The sequence below is a fragment of the Aythya fuligula genome, chromosome W (assembly GCF_009819795.1).
Source record: "Aythya fuligula isolate bAytFul2 chromosome W, bAytFul2.pri, whole genome shotgun sequence".
In the NCBI taxonomy this organism is placed as follows: domain Eukaryota; kingdom Metazoa; phylum Chordata; class Aves; order Anseriformes; family Anatidae; genus Aythya; species Aythya fuligula.
In genome coordinates, this window is record NC_045594.1 from 1,915,519 (window position 1) to 1,933,226 (window position 17,708).

Here is a 17,708-nt window from a genome sequence, read left to right on the forward strand (position 1 = left end):
TAATATAGAGAGCCACACCACCACCCCTTCTGTGCTGCCTGTGCCTTCTGAAGAGCTTATAGCCAGGCATTGCAGCACTCCAGTCATGAGAGTGGTCCCACCACGTCTCCGTGATGGCAACCAAGTCGTAGCCTGCCTGCCGCACGATGGCTTCCAGCTCCTCCTGTTTGTTACCCATGCTGCGTGCATTGTTGTAGATGCACTTCAGCTGGGCCTTATCCTCCGGCCTTGCCATTGTTCCCCCTGGCTCAGCCCCAACAATCCTAGCCTCAGCCCCATCCCCCTTCCTACCTAGTTTAAAGCCCTCTCAATGAGCCCTGCCAGCTCCTGGCCCAGGATCCTTTTTCCCCTAAAAGATAGGGACCCGTCTGTGGCCATCAGACCAGGTGCTGAGTAAAGTGCCCCATGGTCGAAAAAACCAAGATTTCTGCGTTGGCACCAGCCCCTGAGCCACGTGTTTAACAGGTGGGCTTTCCGTGTCCTCTCTGTACCCCTCCCTGCCACCGTAGGGATGGATGAAAACACCACCTGCACTCCCGCTCCATCCACTAACCGACCCAGCCCCCTAAAGTCTCGTTTGATAGCCTTCAGGCTTCTCTCTTCGATGTTGTCACTGCCCGCCTGGACTATCAAAAGAGGATAATAATCAGAGGGGCTTACCAGGTTGGGAAGCTTCCTGGCAACGTCCCTGACCCTGGCCCCAGGGAGGCAGCAGACTTCCCTACGGGTAGGGTCAGGCCGACAAATAGGGCCCTCTGTTCCCCTAAGAATAGAGTCTCCAACAACAATAACCCTCCTGTCTTTCTTGATGGAGGCAGTCCTGAGGTGTGGAGTCGACCTCCTCGCCCTAGGCATCCTCCTGGGAACACTTGCTACCTCTTCCTCAGCTACAGGTCTCTCGAGCTACAGGGCACCTGGGAAGGTGGGGCCAGAAGGGGAGGGTGTCGCCTGAGATGTCGAGCAGGGACCTGTTTCCATTCCTCCTCAGCTCCCAGATCCCCTCCCTCTGCCCAACGGCTACAGGGCAGGGGGTCCACCCCCATTTGAGGAGTCTCACCTCGGTACCTCTCCTTGAGGCCCTGCAGGGAGTTACTCCACCAGTCTATCTCCTGCTCACACTCCCTGATATTCCCTCAACCTCTCCACCTTCTCCTTGAGCTCCACCACCATGCGGATCAGGTCATCCACCTGCTCACACCTCACGCACACAGTTTCTCTGCCTCCCGCCGATGGCAGGAACAGGCTCAGACACTCCTTGCATCCAGTGACCTGAACCGCTGCATTTTTTAACGGGTAGTCGGTCTGGGTGTGAACCGACTTCCTGGAAAGCGCACCGTGCCTGGTGGAAACCATTATCACCTAGCTAACGGCTGTCCTTAAGGAGGTGTTCGTATGGGCGGGGGGAAGCACTCTGCCCTGCCTGCGCGAACTGCCGCGCCACTCCCTTCTGACGCACCACACCCTGTTTGCCCGCCCTGGTCGCCGCGCTCCCTAGGGGCAGCTTTTAAACGGCTGGGGAGGGTGCGCTGCTGGCTCCGCCTTCGCCTCGTCAGCCTCCCTCACGAGGGCTGCTGGGTCCTGGCGGCTCCCTCAAGTAGGCTCGATGCCGGAAAAATTAGCCCTGCCTGGCCTGATCCCCCGCTCCGCTGCAGAACGCGTCTGCCCCGGAGCCGATCGCCTCGGCAAATGGCAACAGAAATTAGAGGGGAGCTTATGAGCAACAGAAATTAGAAGGGAGAGTTTGGTAACATCATGCCTTGCTTGTCCTCTAATGGGATAAAGCTGCTTCTTCCAGAACCATCTCCAGCTGAGCTTGACGTGGTTATAAGGCATTTTGCTCTTTTTGTCTTCATATATGTGAAAATATTGTCCCATTCAAGACCTCAAGTTTGCTTCTGCCGCCTATCCTCCATTTCATTTACCCTCATCAACATCACGTCTTTCCTATAGTATAAAATATGTATATATACATGTTTCTCTCATATCCACTTGCTGGCTAAAAATTTGTGGTAGCTGTCAAAGAGTCTGATACAAGAGCACAATGAAAATACCTTCCTATTACCCTTAATATTCTGATGATTAATAAATAATAGTAATTAAAAAAAAATCAGAGTAATACTTTATCTAGGGTTCTCTAAGCCCAGGATACAGGAATAAATATCACCTGTGACACTCCCAGCACTTCTCATCCTCGGAGATGTTTCCAGAGGTTCAGCAATGCAGGAGCCAACAAGAGGCTTCTCATGGATTGGCCGCTTCCTGGGTTTCAGGCTGGCAGTGTGGGCAGCAGCATTTTATTGACATTGGCATTTTATTGACATTTTATTGACATTTTATTGACATTGGTGGCTACAGAGACCAGAAACCTTGAGGCTTTCTGCCAAAGTCTGGGGCAGCCCTAGGTGGGCTACAGCTGCTCAGGCACATATTTATTGCTCTAAACACTTCATTTTCTTTCCTGTGAGGGTGCTCAATCACTGCAAGGCTGATGCCCTGTGCCTCTCGCTGGGCAAGAGGCATTTGGATAATGCCCTCATCTGCAGGCTTCAACATCTGCTTAGCTCTCAAGTGCTCAGGCACTTGCACTCAACTGTCTTGGTACGTCCCTGCCAACTGAACTATTTGATTTGATTCGATTCTATCATGTTCTGCATCACAGGAATGAGAGGGGAGATTTGGAAATTCCCACCGACAGGTTTTGTGCTGGTCTACTTCTCTCACCTTATCTCATGGCCTTCAGGCTCAGTGTGTCGGCGGCTGGTGCTCTATCAAGGCCCTGCACCGAGCAATTTCCCCCCATTGTCCTACCTCTGGAGCCTGCCCGAGTGGCTCCCACAGGCACTATCTCCTCTCCCCACCTGCTGGGTGCCTCTGGGAGACGCTTGCACAGCTCTGCAGCCAGCTCGTGTCCTGGGCTGCCCTGTGGTCCTGGCCCTACTGCTGGGGCTTTGCTGGTGCAAAAGTGCATCCCTCTCTTTGCTCTTCCAGCTCTTCACCCTTTACAGAGCATCTCTCTGTCTGTGTGCCCTGTTTATATGGAAAGGCTTCCCTTGGTCATCCCCATGGGCTCGGTGCCCCATACAGCCACGCTGGGCTGAGCTCCAGGGACAGATTCATGCAAGTGGATAACAAACTTACCAGGACCGACGTGGTATTTCAGTATTGGGCAACTGGGACCGCTTCACTGCCTGCAGTTACCTGATCCTGGCTCCTCTTACAGTACAGAGAAGCATTTGCAATGGCAAGCAGGGAGAGAAGAGAATCACAACCAGCCCCAAAACAATCACCTTCCTTTTCTTGTCTATAGAAATGGTCCATCAAGCCCAGTACCACTCTTCATGAAAGTCCACCCTTGGACACCCATGGAAGGATGTCAGAAGATGCGATACTTCCCCAGAATAGTTCCCTGACCTCCGACAATTTTCTGTGACTCAGAATCCCTGAGTCAGAGGTGTCTGTATGTAATAGTCTTCAGCAGATTTTTCTTCCATTAATTTATTTGGTTATTTTTGAAGTTGACTACATTTTAAGCATTTGCAACATCCTGTGGCACACAGCTTCCCTCTCTAATGACCTGTTTGGGTGCAAAATCATTTCCTTTGGTTTGTTTTAGTTCAGGTTTGTTCAGCTCTTTAGTCGGCTGAATATGAGCCAGCAGTGTGCTCAGGTGGCCAAGAAGGCCAACGGCATCCTGGCTTGTATAAGAAGCAGTGTGGCCAGCAGGTCTACGGAAGTGATCGTCTCCCTGTACTCAGCTCTGGTGAGGCCGCACCTCGAGTACTGTGTTCAGTTTTGGGCCCCTCGCTACAAGAAGGACATCGAGGTGCTTGAGCGAGTCCAGAGAAGGGCGACGAAGCTGGTGAGGGGCCTGGAGAACAAGTCCTACGAGGAGCGAATGAGGGAGCTGGGCTTGTTGAGCCTGGAGAAAAGGAGGCTCAGGGGTGACCTTATTGCTCTCTACAGGTACCTCAAAGGAGGCTGTAGTGAGGTGGGGGTTGGCCTGTTCTCCCACGTGCCTGGTGACAGGACGAGGGGGAATGGGCTAAAGTTGAGCCAGGGGAGTTTTAGGTTGGATGTTAGGAAGAACTTCTTTACCGAAAGGGTTGTTAGACATTGGAACAGGCTGCCCAGGGAAGTGGTGGAGTCACCATCCCTGGAAGTCTTTAAAAGACATTTAGATGTAGAGCTTAGCGATATGGTTTAGTGGAGGACTTGTTAGTGTTAGGTCAGAGGTTGGACTTGATGATCTTGAGGTCTCTTCCAACCTAGAAATTCTATGATTCTGTGATTCTGTTTTGATCCTGCCACCTGCTAGCTTTTTTGATGCCCTTATCCTCACGTTGGAGGAGATGATGACCAATCCTTGTCTGCCCAAGTGCTTTCTGCCCTTCATTATTTTACAGGATTTACCATAAAGTTTCCCATGCACATCTTCTGGGGACAGGAGAATCTCATCCTGCACAGCTGTCCCTTCTATGGATGCTGAGACCTTAAGCTATTAGGATCACATGAAGACGACTTCCCTTTGGTCTCCATCCCTTTCATGACAAGCACCACAAGTCTCAGGTGCACATCCACAAATTGTCTAAAAGACAAAAAAAAGGAAAATGCCCCCAAATGAGATGTCACCACCAAGGTGACTTCAAATTATCCCCTATCTGTATTTTCTCCCTTGGGTGCTACTGCTGTCCTAACCTAGACTGCAGGACTGGGGGAACCCATCTCTTTGTGTTTGCTTGCACACACAGGGGACACAAAAAACCCTTGAGTGATAGCAGAGCACACAGAACAGTGGCACTTGCTGTCCTGAGGGCTTTAGGGTTTCTGTGGGGAACCTGAGCGAGAGCCCAGGACAAGAGCCTTCCACACCCACAGGACTTCTGACAGCTGTTTCTGCAGAGGCAGAGCTTTCACGCCTGGTCTCTGCTAGCACCTGCTTGTGTGGACTCTCCAGTGGCTAGTAATGAGTTTGGTCCGACTTTGGTCCTTCTCCTCCCAGTTAAGCTGCCTGATCCCACAAAGCATCTCCAAAATTCCAGCATCTGGGGGTGAAGCTGCCCCCATTGGTTCAAAGTTAGGAGTGAGAAGGGATCTGGCAGCGACAGGCAGCGTGGTTGCATCATCTCTGTTTCCGTGGGAAGCGAGAGAAGAATGGGAACTGTGAGGGAGCTGCCTGACCGCCAGTGCCAGCCCTGGCTCAGCCCTCCTGCACCCGGGCAAACCCTGCCACTGCTCTGCCTCAGTTTCCCCATCGGGTGAGCAAAGAGAATGGACCCCAGTGGTCTTGAAGGGTTATTGGGAGCTGGGACAAAGACAAAAAGAGACAGAGCGGTTAAATCTGAGCTAGGCATGCCTTCTGCTATGCAAGTCATCATCATCACCCTCACCATGCCAATGTTTTCCCTTCTTGTCCAGGTGATCCCTTTGCCCTGGCACTATTCACTCCAGCTCAGCCCCATTTGCCCTTCCCGGCTCCATGACAACCAGTGCCACATGAAATGAGGGAAGGATAGAGGGACGGAGGGGGCACTGGGTGCCTTGGTACTGGGAGCTTTAAGCCATGGATAAATAAATGCCACATTTACATGTTCCTGGCTCTCTCCACTACATTTAGTCTCAGAAGCTGCCTTGGAGATTGATTTTTTTTTTTTTTTAATGGAGCAATATTCTGCTGGAGGGAGATTGCCAAAGGCTGTTTTAATGGGATCATGGCAAACAAACCATCGCTGATAATGCATTGCACTAATGCGAGAGGTCCAAGCTTCACAGGTCCTTCCCCTCCCTTGGTGTCCCTGGTGTGATTTTTGGAGGCTGCAGGTTGTTTCTTAGGATTAGAAAAAAATAAAAAAAGGAAAAGGTTTATCCTCCCTGTTGCTATGTGTAAAGCCCACAGCAACAGCAGGGAAATCAGGCAGACTCACTCTCTAGCCTGTTACAGAAAGCAAGCCAAAAGCAAGCAGAAGATAAAAACAAGGACGCAAAACCTTCTACGCAAAAAGCAAACTGGCAATTTAAAAGGAGGCAGATGCTGCTAGTGTGCTATGAAGTGTGTGAGCTTCCCATCAGCTCTCTGTGCAATTCAGGTCACCCAAGTTTTGTGATAAAGCTGTCGGAGCTGCTGGCTTTGGGCAGTCACAACCAGTACATATGGATTATTTAAGTCCTCTCTGATTTTATGACCTTTTAGGGGATTTTTTTGTTTGTAAGTGGAGCATGTAACACACTCTCCCAGAGCACAGCCCACTCGGAAGGGCTCTGGATGTTGTGGGATCCTGGACACTTTTCCAAAGATTATAAACCCTCTTTTTTCTCCTAAGCTCAAGCCACAATTCTCTGTTGAGCCAGGCTGGTCTTCTTCCCCGCCAGCTCGTCTTTGGCCACGTGGGGACAGACCGTTCCTGCGCCATTAAGATTTCCCTCTTGAAGAGCACCCAGCCTTCCTAGACTCCTTTGCCCTTCAGAACCGCCTCCCAAGGGACTCCACCAACCAGTGTCCTGAACAGCTCAAAGTCGGCCCTCCGGAAGTCCAATACAGCGGTTTTACTGGTCCCCTTCCTGGCCTCGCCAAGAATAGAGAACTCCACCATTTCGTGGTCACTCTGCCCAAGACAGCTCCCGACCACCACATCCTCCACCAGTCCTTCTCTGCTTGTGAAGAGAAGGTCTAGCGTGGTGCCACCCCTGGTAGGCTCACTAACCAGCTGCATCAGGAAGCTATCTTCCACGCTCTCCAGAAACCTCCTAGACTGCTTTCTCTGGGATGTGTTGTGCTTCCAGGATATGTCAGGGAAGTTGAAGTCCCCCATGAGAACAAGCGCCGATGATTTCGCAACTTCTGTCAGCTGCCTGGATGGGCCTTTAAATACCCTGACAACCTGAATCTAGCTGGACCTGAGTTTTGGAGCTGTTTCTGCAAAGGCACCATCTTAAAGGGAACATTTCCCCTGCTCCAATAACTCACTTGTAGGCTTCAACCAGCCCAGCTGCACTTGCTTACCCCAGCCTTACAGGAGTTTCCCTACGCAACCTGGGCTCTGCAGTTTTGCCTTGTGCACTCTGCAGATTACATGCAGGATGCCCACCCTGACAAATTGTGAAGTAGTGCTCCCCTGGCTGCTCTGAGCTTGTCCTACCCAGGAGCATACTGGAAATGCTGCCTGTGGCCTGGCTCCTTTGGGAAACAAAGCTATTTTCTGGGTGTGTTGAAAACTTCAGGCATAGTATTTTTGCAATAACTCAGTTTGGTCAGAAATCCTTGTGCCAGAAGCCATGCACAGTTCCTGCCGAACCACCTGAGACATCACTTGGTAGGACAGGGCTGTTAACACCCAACCATGGAGAGCCCATCCATGTGGACAGAGCAAACCATCTCTGCTGTCTGCCAGGAAGATGAGAGGGGGGGCCCTAGATCACTCCTTGGCCTTGTTTCTGGCACTGTGGGGACCAAGCTGCTCGAGTGCAAATGTTACAGTGCCTCCTGCTCCAGGCTGGGTTGAAAACTGCTGTGGGATGACTTTTGCAAGGAATGGTTGGCCATTTTGCCTGGAAGCTAGGAACTGACGGAGAGCTGCAAACACTGTCCTGAGTGCATTAAGAGGATGTATTAGGAGCAAAAAAAAAAATAAAAAAAATATGTGAGAAAAACACCAAAAGTCCTGTTCTGAAAGAATTTTGGAGATGAGCAAAACCCCTGGGGGATGTAAACAGAGGGCTGGAGCCAACCTGAGGCTGCCCCCATCCCCTGATGACCTGTGGTATTAGGACTGCTGCAGTGATGTGACTGGGGGTGTTTTGTTGCAAACTGTATGTAAGCTCATGAAAATTATAGGGCATGTGGGGGCTCTCCTCATTTAAAGGTTGGATGTGGTGCTTAGGGACATGGCTTAGTGGTGATATTGGGCGTAGGGAGATGGTTGGAACAGATGATCCTGGAGGACTTTTCTAACCTTTCTGATTCTGTTATTCTATAGTTTGACTCTGTGGTTCCCCTAGCTAAGTGGCTGTGGCGTCTCATGACCAGACCACAAAATCCCCACAGCTCTGCCCTCAACTCCGTTCCCTCTGCAGCCACCCTGTTCTGTGACACCTCAAACACACACCCCGCAGCGCCAGCCCTGCCCGAGGCCTGGAGCACAGAGCCACACGGCCCCACAGGCTAGGTGCTGCCTGTATCAAGGTCAAAACCCCAAACAGCCCCATTTTGCACCCCCAATCCCCTTTAACACTGCCCCCCAACCGTACCGCCAAGCGCACACAACCGCTGCACCTTCCGCTGCACCTCTCCAGCACGACCTGCCACAAAGCAATGAAGAGCTACCCCTCCCTCTCAAACTTGCCAGGGGCGGAGTGGGAGGAGGAGGCAGCCAATCGGGAGCCCGAAGCGGTGCGTGCGGACCAATGGGCGGGCGGTAGGCGGCCACTAAGCGGGATGGGCTGCGCCATGGGGATGACAGGGAGAAGGAGGCGGTGGCTGTTATGGTGGTGAGGGTCTGTGCCCTTTCCTCCTCGCAGGGTTTAAGGAGCCTGCGCAGGGTTCGCAGCCCCCCTGGGCAGGAAGAGGCCGGTCCCGGTGGGTAGGCTGAGCAGTGAGGAACTGAACCGCCTTAAGGAGACAGAGGATCTTTTCCACTCTAGCCTGCTCCGCCTGTCGATGAGCCCCATCTGTGCTTAAGGCCTGGGGGGGTGGGGTTGGCGTCAGGCTGTGAACAGGCTGCGGAGCTCTCCTAGTGTGTCCCCTGTGGGAGCTGGGCTGGCGGACAGTGGGCATGGTGCAGGGACAAAGTGCAGGCTTCACGAAACTTAGATTATGGGATCTCAGCTGTAGTTGTTATTGCTATCCCACCCTGAGCTTTTTGCTTCATTTATTGCTTTAAAATCGAACATTTCTAGCAGGTGGTTGTAGTGTGTTGGAAGTGTGAGTGCCACATCTTGCTGTGTGGTGATTTATTGCTTATCAGGGTTGGGGATAACACCACCGTGTGTACCTGGTTGCTGCAAATCTTCTGAGTGGGACAGGAGGGTTTTTGTGTTTCAGGAAAACAAGCAGCCTGTGTTAGGAGGGGGTGCTAAATAAATAGTACCTGGTGGCCCTCACATCTGTGGGTTTTATCAGGAGCAGCTCTGATTTCCTGGCTGCTTCCTAGTTTTGGTAGCAGGATTCCTAGGATCTCATTCACAATGTGAACCTGCAAGGTTACTTCTTGAAGCTGGCACTTTGTCATGCAAAAACCTTTATAAGAGTAAAGCCTATGGGTGTCATACCACTTTTTTCATGTCTGGAACTCACACGGAAGTCAGTGGAATGGAGCTGAATTCCATCTAGCACCTCACAGGAGAGGGCAGGAGCTACTGCAGAGGACTGACAGTTCTCTCAGCTCTGAGATGCATTTTTGCAGAGACACAGGCATTGCCCAGCTCACTTTCTGTCTTCTTTACCTGGCTTGCCATCAGTGGTGCAGTTTTAGTATTGTAGCTGCTCTTCATGGTTCCCTTTCCCCTGCAGATTGAAGAACTTCTGAAGGAGGTTATGCTGAAGGAGATGAAGAAGAAGATCGATGCCTTCCTCCATGAAATTAACAGCTTGCTGAGTGCCATCCCGGAGACCATCAGGAAGTGATGTAGGTCCCAGGGGGCTGGAGGAGGCAGGAAGGACCATATGTGAGGGACCTTGTGTGGAGCAGGCTCTGCTGATGACAGAGCCAGTTCCCTGTGGGAACCTCCCTTAGGCACTATTTTTTTCTGTTGCTTGCTTTACGTTGGAGGGGTCTTGAAGTTCTGGGTGTGGGTGCCTGCCAGCTCAGGGCAGTGCTGTGTGGGAAGAGGGGTCTTGTTCTGTGCCCATCTGCTCTTGGTGATGCTTACAGCCTTTATTTCTCCTGCCTGTCCCCAGCTCACCGACCAGACGTGGCTCCCTGGGGATGTGAAGGTGCTGTTCCTGCAGGTGCCTTTTGGTGTGAAGGGCAAGTTCAGCTTCCTGCCCCCAGCCCAGCTGAGCATGGTGGGCAGCTACCTGCTAGGCACCTGCATTAAGCACGAGATCAACACGGATGTGGCCATGATGGTGCCATCACAGAACTGTAGGGGTTGGAAGGGACCTCGAAAGATCATTGGGTCCAACCTCCCTGCCAAAGCAGGTTACTCAGAGCAGGCTGCCCAGGTAGGCATCCAGACAGGCCTTGAATATCTCCAGAGAAGGAGACTCCACAACCTCCCTGGGCAGCGTGTTCCAGTGCTCTGTCACCCTCACCGTGAAGAAGTTCTTTTGCATGTCAGTGCAGAACTTCCTGTGCTCTAACTTGCAGCCATTGCCCCTTGTCCTATCCCCACAAACCACTGAGAAGAGGTTGGCTACATCCTTCTGTCCCCCACCCCTCAGATATTTATATACACTGAGGAGATCCCCTCTCAGTCTTCTCCAGGCTGGACAGACCCAGTTCTCTCAGCCTTTCCTCATAGGGAAGATGCTCCAGGCCCTGTATCATCTTGGTGGCCCTAAGATGATGGGTGAGTCTAGCTGTGCCTGAGCTGAGCCCCATCTCCTGTACCCTGTGGTCCTGCCCCTGTCCTCAATTCTGGACACAAACACAGCGTGGCAACTTCTGTGAGGAGCTGGGGAGTGAGACATCAGTGCTGATGCTGGTTCAGAGATTTTAGTGGCTTTGGTTTTAGCTCCTCGTTATGATCTCCATGCCCTCTCCCTGGGATGAACCTCCTCTATGTTGCTAGGAAAGTAGAATGTTGTCTTGCTTTGAATGCCATTGCATTTCTGCCCCTACTGCCAAGTCTGTGTTAGAGGGAGGCTGATGTTTGCAGGCTGTTATTGGCTTAGAGCTGCCTCCTCTTGCTGTTCAGTGTGTCTCTGATGGGTTTTGAGAAGATAGTGTCCTGTTAGGCTGTGCAGTTTGGCTCTGTGATCCTAGAGCCTGGTGAACCAGCAAGGCGGTGTTCCTCGCTGACCTGGAGCTCCCTCAGGCTGTAGCTGTGTGTCGGAGATGGGGGGAGCTGTGGGTGTGGTGCCTTGGGCTTAACCAGGCTCTGCATGCAGGAGAGCTGAGATTCCCCTGTCCCTCCCCTTGCAGGAAGTCTTCCAGGACAAAGACAACCTGAACCAGTGCTACCATTACAAGAGAGCTGTGTACCTGGCCCACATTGCCCACCACTTCTTCAAGGAGAAGCTCTTTAGCAGCATGAAGTTTCTCTACGTGGAGAGCAACCATCTCAAGCCCATCCTGCTCCTCAGGCCCCAAGGTAGAGCCTTCACCTTCCTCCAGCAGAGGGATCAGTTTGGGGCTGTCCTTGCAATTGGTGGTAAATGTTGGAGCTTTGCTCCCAGTTCTCCCTCTCCTCATCCCTCACCCATCCTCATCCTTGATGTCTCTTCCCCTCCTAGGGTTCTTGAGCCTCCCTCTGCAGGTTGGCTGGGCTCTGCAGGGAACAAAGCAGGTCCTACAGAAACGTGGCTCTGTCTGGCACTGTCCTTCCTGTCCAACCTCCTCACCCCTGCTCCCTGTTATCATCTTCCCCCTTTTTCGTGCTTACAGGCAAGGATGAGAAGCTGGTTACTGTTTGACTTCACACCTGTCCTGCCCCGGTTTCTTCAAGCTGAGCCGCTTCCAAACAAGCAAGAACAATGTTTGGAGAGCCTGGTTCATGGAGCAGAGTGCCCCCAAAGAAGGTAGGGCCTGGGCTGGGGAAACACGAGGCTGCTTGTTGCACCTGGAGCTGGGCTCGCTGCAGCCCTTTTCTGCGAGTGGGAGGTTTGTGATTGGATCCAACATGTTGGTTGCCTCCTTGCACAGGAGCCCCTGAGCTGCCCATCCCACACTACAACTCAATCCTCTGTGACATGGTGCTGCTGTCCCACCTGCAGTTCTTGTCCACTGCCTCCACTGGCTTCCCGGGCATGAAGGATGGCATTGCCCTTCTCAAAGTGTGGCTGAACCAGAGTCTCTGCATGAAGCCTGAACAGAGTAGAGGAAAGGGCGGGGGGGGGGGGGGGGGGTATGGCTCTTCTCCCTCTGTTGCTGAGCCCCTGTGGGCAGGATGAACAGGAGGGGATGTGGTAGCAGAACGTGTTGGAGAGGGGAGGGTAGATCCCAGCACCTTGTTGCAGCCCTGTTTGACATAGCTGAGGACACAGTGGCATTGGCAAATGGCTATACCACCCTCACCAGTGGGGCAGACACAGGTGGCAGCATGACTTGTTCCTTCCTGTTTGCCCACAGCCATCACTGACCTGAGTGTGATGGGGATCAGCCTCATGAAGGATGTGGATGCCTATCTGGTGAGCAATAGCAGTGCTGCCAGCACAGCCAGGGCAGGGAAGTGCCTGCTGTGGAATGGTAGCAAGGTGATGGTTAGTGCTCTGGTGTCTGTGCTGTGGCTCTGTAGGCTTTCTCTGCTCTTCCAGCCTGCCCTGTCTGACTTCCACCAGGCAAAGTGGTCTTTGTGGATCCCTCCGGGCTGGTGAACCTCTGCGCGGGTATGACTGCTAGCAAATACCACCAGGTACCAGCAGGTTGTCAGGGCATCCTAGGATGCTGCCTTAGAGAGCAGAGGCATGCAGAGTGGTTGGGTGTCTGAGAGGAGGCTGTTGGATGTGAGGAGGGGGGTTCAGTTCTGCATTTCAAGCTTTTAATGCCTCTCCTTGGCTCTGAATCTTAGGAGTTCATTTTAAGACTTGGATTTACCTATTGGATGGTGGAAGAAAGTTGTTTTCCTTTGTGTGGGTACCTTCAGGTGAAGCCAAACAGCTGTTTAGCAGGGAAAAAGTTTTGGAACAGAAAAATCCACTTTGATGGCAGGGACATCAAGGGGGGGTGTTTAGCCAGCAGCATAGTGTGCAGTCAAGTGACAGATGAGGGTGGAGGCTGTCTCACCTCAGTGTCTGCTGGGGACCATATAGCTGGGGTTCACTGGGGGACACTGGTGACAGCTGTTGGAGGGATTTGCTTTGCCCCTCCCTTCCTGTTCATGCTCCTGTGTTGTCTCCTTGCTCAGGTCCAGTTGGAAGCCAAGTGCTCCATGGAAATTCTGGATGACAGGATGGTGGATGGCTTCCAGGCATTGCTCATGACCCTGAAGCCCATGCTCAGAACCTTTGACCATGTCTTCCAGTGAGTCTGCTTGTGCTGGTGGGGTGGTGCTGAGTGAGCCTCTTTGGGGAGGAGTGGGCTGTTTCTAGTCTCTGACCAGAGTGGATTTAGACCTGTTTAGTGGGAGATGGCTCTGCTAGCTCTGGGATAGATGTTGGTGTCTCTTCCATTTGGCCCTTCCACTTTTACTGTCTAGATTGACACCCTCCTTCTGGGAAGCTGTGCTTTGGCCTGAGATGCCAAAGTACAGTGTTTCTTCTTGTAGCCCTCATCTTGGGCAAGGACCCTCTGCTCCTTCACTTTACCCATCCTCTAGCATCTCTCTCGCAGAAGGAATTTGGTGAAGGAGGCAGAGGTGGGTGACTGGCTTTTTTCCTCCTGTAGCCTGAAGCATGTCTCCAAGCTACAAAGTGCCTGCAAGAAGATGGAGCTGCTGAACAAGCTGATGGATTGCAGTGGGAACTATGTGGCTGCAGCCTTTCCCTTCATCATCTCGCTGCTGGCCCACAGGCTGGCTGGAAGAGCGCTGCTCATGGCACACTCCTTCTCTCAGACCCCTGAGGTAACACAGTGGGCAGTGACACTAGATCCTTTGCTCCTTGTGGGGTCTTGTACATCCCTCGTGGCACTGCTGGGTGCAGGGAGTGGTTTTTTTACTCACAGGGGAGGAGATGTGCCTGTCCCCTTTGTGTAGGAAGGTAGGACCTGGGGCATGAGGTGTGGCTGGGAGGCTTGGTCTAGGCGGAAGTTGTGGCCCAGCAGTAGGGCAAGGTGAAGGCAAGCAGGTTTCTCACCAGGAAACCTGTTAAGACCTTTCCTGTCTGTGCCCATCTGGGCATCTGAGAGCATATCCTGTGTAGCAGGAAGCTTACCTATCCCAGCAGACACTGCTCTAGCAATGTCATCTCTCCATGTCTTCGTATTTTGTTTCTTCTCAGTGGCCAATTGATGCTGAATCCCCAAAGCACAAGGATGTTGGGTCCCTGATATTTGGGCTCCTGTTTGTTCCTGAGTTTGCTGCCAGCACACTGGAGAAGGGACTGCAAGCTGATTGCTCTGAGATGAGGGGAGTTCCCCTTGTGGGGTGGTGTTAGTTGGGGATGCTAGTGGTTTTGGGGATGCCATGTGTGATGCTGGGTGCCTGCTATGGACAAACCGTTACAGGTCAAGGATGAAGGCACTGCTGAGCTGCTGGTGCTGGCTGTGAGATGTTGATGACATGACGTCCTGGCCCCTGGGATGCCCCTCTGTCTGGGAAGGGTGATGGCCTGTTGAGGGATTTTTGAAACAGCAAGGAGGCCATGACTTGCTGCAGCTGAGCAAACCAAGCTATCAGGACAACTACGAGTAGTTGCCATAATGATGTTCCTTATTGCCCGAGTGAGGAATTAAAAAATACTGTTGCAAGCAGCTGGCACTTCCTTCAAGGACAAGGTCTACATGACTGCTACCACAAGGGAGTTGTTTTCTTGCAGTTGTTTGTCTGAGTGCTTTCAACCAATAATTTTGTGTTAGATGCTATCTGCCCCTGCTAGATTGCTGTAAGAATCAGGCTATTCGAATAATAAAGAGAGAATGATCTGACCATATTGGGGTATGTCATGACTTCGGTTGTTCTTCCTGCAACAAGTGGAGCCTGAGACATGGGACATTGGTGATCGAGCCGGACCTCAAAACTTCTATGGGAGAACAGAGGAGTTGGTGAAGACAACGGAAGAGTAGCGCTGTGAGCCCAGAAGAGTGGTGGGAGGTAGGAGACCGCTTATGGGATAAAGCCATTTCAAGTGGAAAGCTGGATAAAGAAGTATGTGGAACATGGCAGACAGTGATTAATGTGCTATGTGGTATGAAAGCCGAGCAGCAGGAGGTGATGGTGGCTGTGCACGCTCTAGCAGTACCGTGTGGGACTGACAGAACGCCTAGGGCAAAGCGCTGCCAGTCCCACCGCCCACCCTGCTGTCAGCTCTGGGCGCCCGCCCACCTGCCCCGCCGCTGGCTGCTGCATTTCTCTGGTTTGAGCGCCCACCCGCATTGGGTTGCTCTGTCATGTTCTGCCTGCTACTGCGCCCGGGCCTGTTGCCCCGCGGGCCACACTCGCTGCTGCCACTGCTTTCCCTCAGCCCACCGGCCCCTCTGCTGGCGCTGCGGGCTGTCGCTGGCAGCTCAGCCAAGGATGTGGGTGGATCCCCTGAAAAGGCGGACACAGATCTCAGCAGTGAAAACAAGAAACTCAATAAATCCCAGTAGCTAAAAAAAAAAGTTTTCAAAGAGTGTGGTGCTGTAGGGGTTTCATTCCATGTTGGAATTTCATTAGTATTTCTAGGAATCTTCTACGTAACTGTACCAAGTGGTGTGGGAATGACTGTAGTGTATTGCTGTTAGGATGACCAAGTACTTTGTCGATGCCGATTATAATGGACAAAAAAAAAAAGATGCGGGATGCAATATTGTATCAGACTTGCAGTATGTTGAGCAGGACCAGTTTGGGTGCCAAGCCGATTTGTGAAGGCCGCCCAAGATGTCTCAAGGGATGGGGAAGTTACTGATGGTGATTCTAATACTGCCAGCAGGGCTTGCACTTGTGACCAAGACTGCAGATTCCATGGCGGCTCAGGGATAGGGCCTGGCAAGGTATCCCTGCAAATGCTACTGGAGGTCCATGTTACTTAGGTAAACTTACTATATTTGCTCGTAGCTTGTCACAGTTCTGGAAGATCACCAGACATAAACGGGCATTGCTCGCACCGGATTGCAATGATAATGTTCAATTGCTTGGTGTTGCAGCTAGAGCGGCATTGACAAGTTTAGTGCCAGGAACAGCAGCTGCGGCCACACTTAATAATTTAGAAAAATTGGCATGCTGGGCTGAGAAGCAAGCCTATGCCACGACAGAGATACTTGAGGAGATGTTACCAGATCAAAATAGTCTGCGACATGCGCTCTTACAGGATCGAGCTGCTATTGACTTCTTGCTCCTGGCTCAAGGGCATGGGTGTGAGGACTTTGAGGGAATGTGCTGCATGAACCTTTCTGATCATTGTGAGTCAATTCACAAATCCATTACTTTCCTGAAGGAGCACGTGGGAAGGATTCAACATGATATTAGTCCTTTCGATCAATGGATCACTGATTTGTTTGGGACAATGTGTAGATGGTTACTGGGACTAATTAAGGATTCTGTTTGTTGTGGTGTTAATCATCATTGCATGTTGTATTAAATGTGGTTAAAGGGTTACTTGCAAAACTGTTACATCAGACTTGGATTGCTCAAAAAAGAAAAAGGGGGAATTGTTGAGGAATTCTTGAAACAGCAAAGATCCCATGGCTTGCTGCAGCTGAGCAAACCAAGCTACCAGGATGATTACGAGGAGTTGCCATAACGATATTCCCTTATCGCCCAATTGAGGAATTAAAAATATTGTTGATAGCAGCTGGCACTTCCTTCAAGGATGAGATCTACGTGACTGCTAATCACAAGGGGGTTGTCTTCTTATAGTTGTTTCTGAGTGCTTTCGACTAATAATCTTGTGTTAGATGCTCTCTGCCCCTGCTAGATTGCTATAAGAATCAGGCTATTTGGGTAATAAAGAGCATGATCTGACCTTATTGGGGTATGTCATGACTTCAGCCGTTCTTCCTGCAACAGGCCAGCATCGTACAAAGCTGCCCTGGAGATGGGAGCAGCCCTGTTTCTTGTTCACTCTTGCTCTGTTCCCACCTGTCCATGTTTTGGGAGATGTAGGGACAGTGTCTCAATTTCTGCTTGTTTCTTTTGCATGGAGAGGAAGGAACAAGGGGGGAAGACGCCCCTCAGGGCCCTGGAGAAGGGGAAGCACCTCATATTCTCACCTTGAGCATCCCTTTTTGGGCTGTGCGTGGCCTGGGCGTTGCTAAGTCGCTCCCAAACCCTGTTTCTGCTGAGGATCCAGGATGGGGGAGCAAATGCTGGTATCAAACTGTTTTGTCTTGTCTGCAACTCTCCCTAGGTGTGGGGTTCCTGTGCTTCCTCAACTTGCTGGTGACCTTTGACTGGAACAACAACCCTTTCATCATCAACCTGAATGCTGGCCTCACAGGTGAGCGGGCAGCATGTGGGCTGGGGTTGTGGGAGAGCTGTGGTTGTGAGGGTTCTGAGCCCTCCTTTGGTCAGCCCCTGGCTCTGGGGTTTTTGGATATGTGAGTACTTCCAGGCTTCTGTGTTGAACATGGAGACTTTCCTACTCATTTCCTCTTCTGCTGTGTTTAACCTGGCTTTGGAGTTGGGTTGTGGCTTTGAGAGCCCCACTGAGCAGCCTACATCACAGGGGCTATCTGCTGGTTTCCATGCAAGGAAAAAGGGCTACAGTCCTCTACTGTTTGTTACTTATTGAGCTTTGAGGATTTCCTGGTAAAAGTCTCTGTTTCCCAAAGGAACATTTTGGCACATCCAAGTGGACCTGTGGCCCTACACTCTTATTATTTTGTCTGCTGATCGCCTTTCAGGTACATGCTCTATCTTCCTGGGAGCCAGGAGAGACCACAGGATTGTTTTAGCTTTGTTGGGGTGCTAGGGTGGGTGGGAGGGATAGCAACAGCTACAGTGTTTAAAACTGATTTATAAAAGAAGGAAAAGCT

At 51.6% G+C, this 17,708-nt stretch overlaps 1 protein-coding gene across 1 annotated transcript in view; it reads left to right on the top strand.

Moving 5' to 3' along the window:
• Positions 1–8,305: 8,305 nt before the first annotated feature.
• Positions 8,306–17,708, top strand: part of LOC116501266 (nucleolar protein 6-like) — a 53,631-nt gene continuing 44,228 nt past the window's right edge. Inside the window, 15 exon segments of the mRNA XM_032206787.1 lie at positions 8,306–8,408; positions 8,520–8,643; positions 9,496–9,587; positions 9,864–10,048; positions 11,055–11,247; positions 11,541–11,582; positions 11,585–11,674; positions 11,799–11,969; positions 12,225–12,283; positions 12,410–12,434; positions 12,437–12,507; positions 13,000–13,115; positions 13,479–13,656; positions 14,033–14,147; positions 17,081–17,170. Coding sequence (XP_032062678.1) covers positions 8,306–8,408; positions 8,520–8,643; positions 9,496–9,587; positions 9,864–10,048; positions 11,055–11,247; positions 11,541–11,582; positions 11,585–11,674; positions 11,799–11,969; positions 12,225–12,283; positions 12,410–12,434; positions 12,437–12,507; positions 13,000–13,115; positions 13,479–13,656; positions 14,033–14,147; positions 17,081–17,170 — 1,654 coding nt within the window.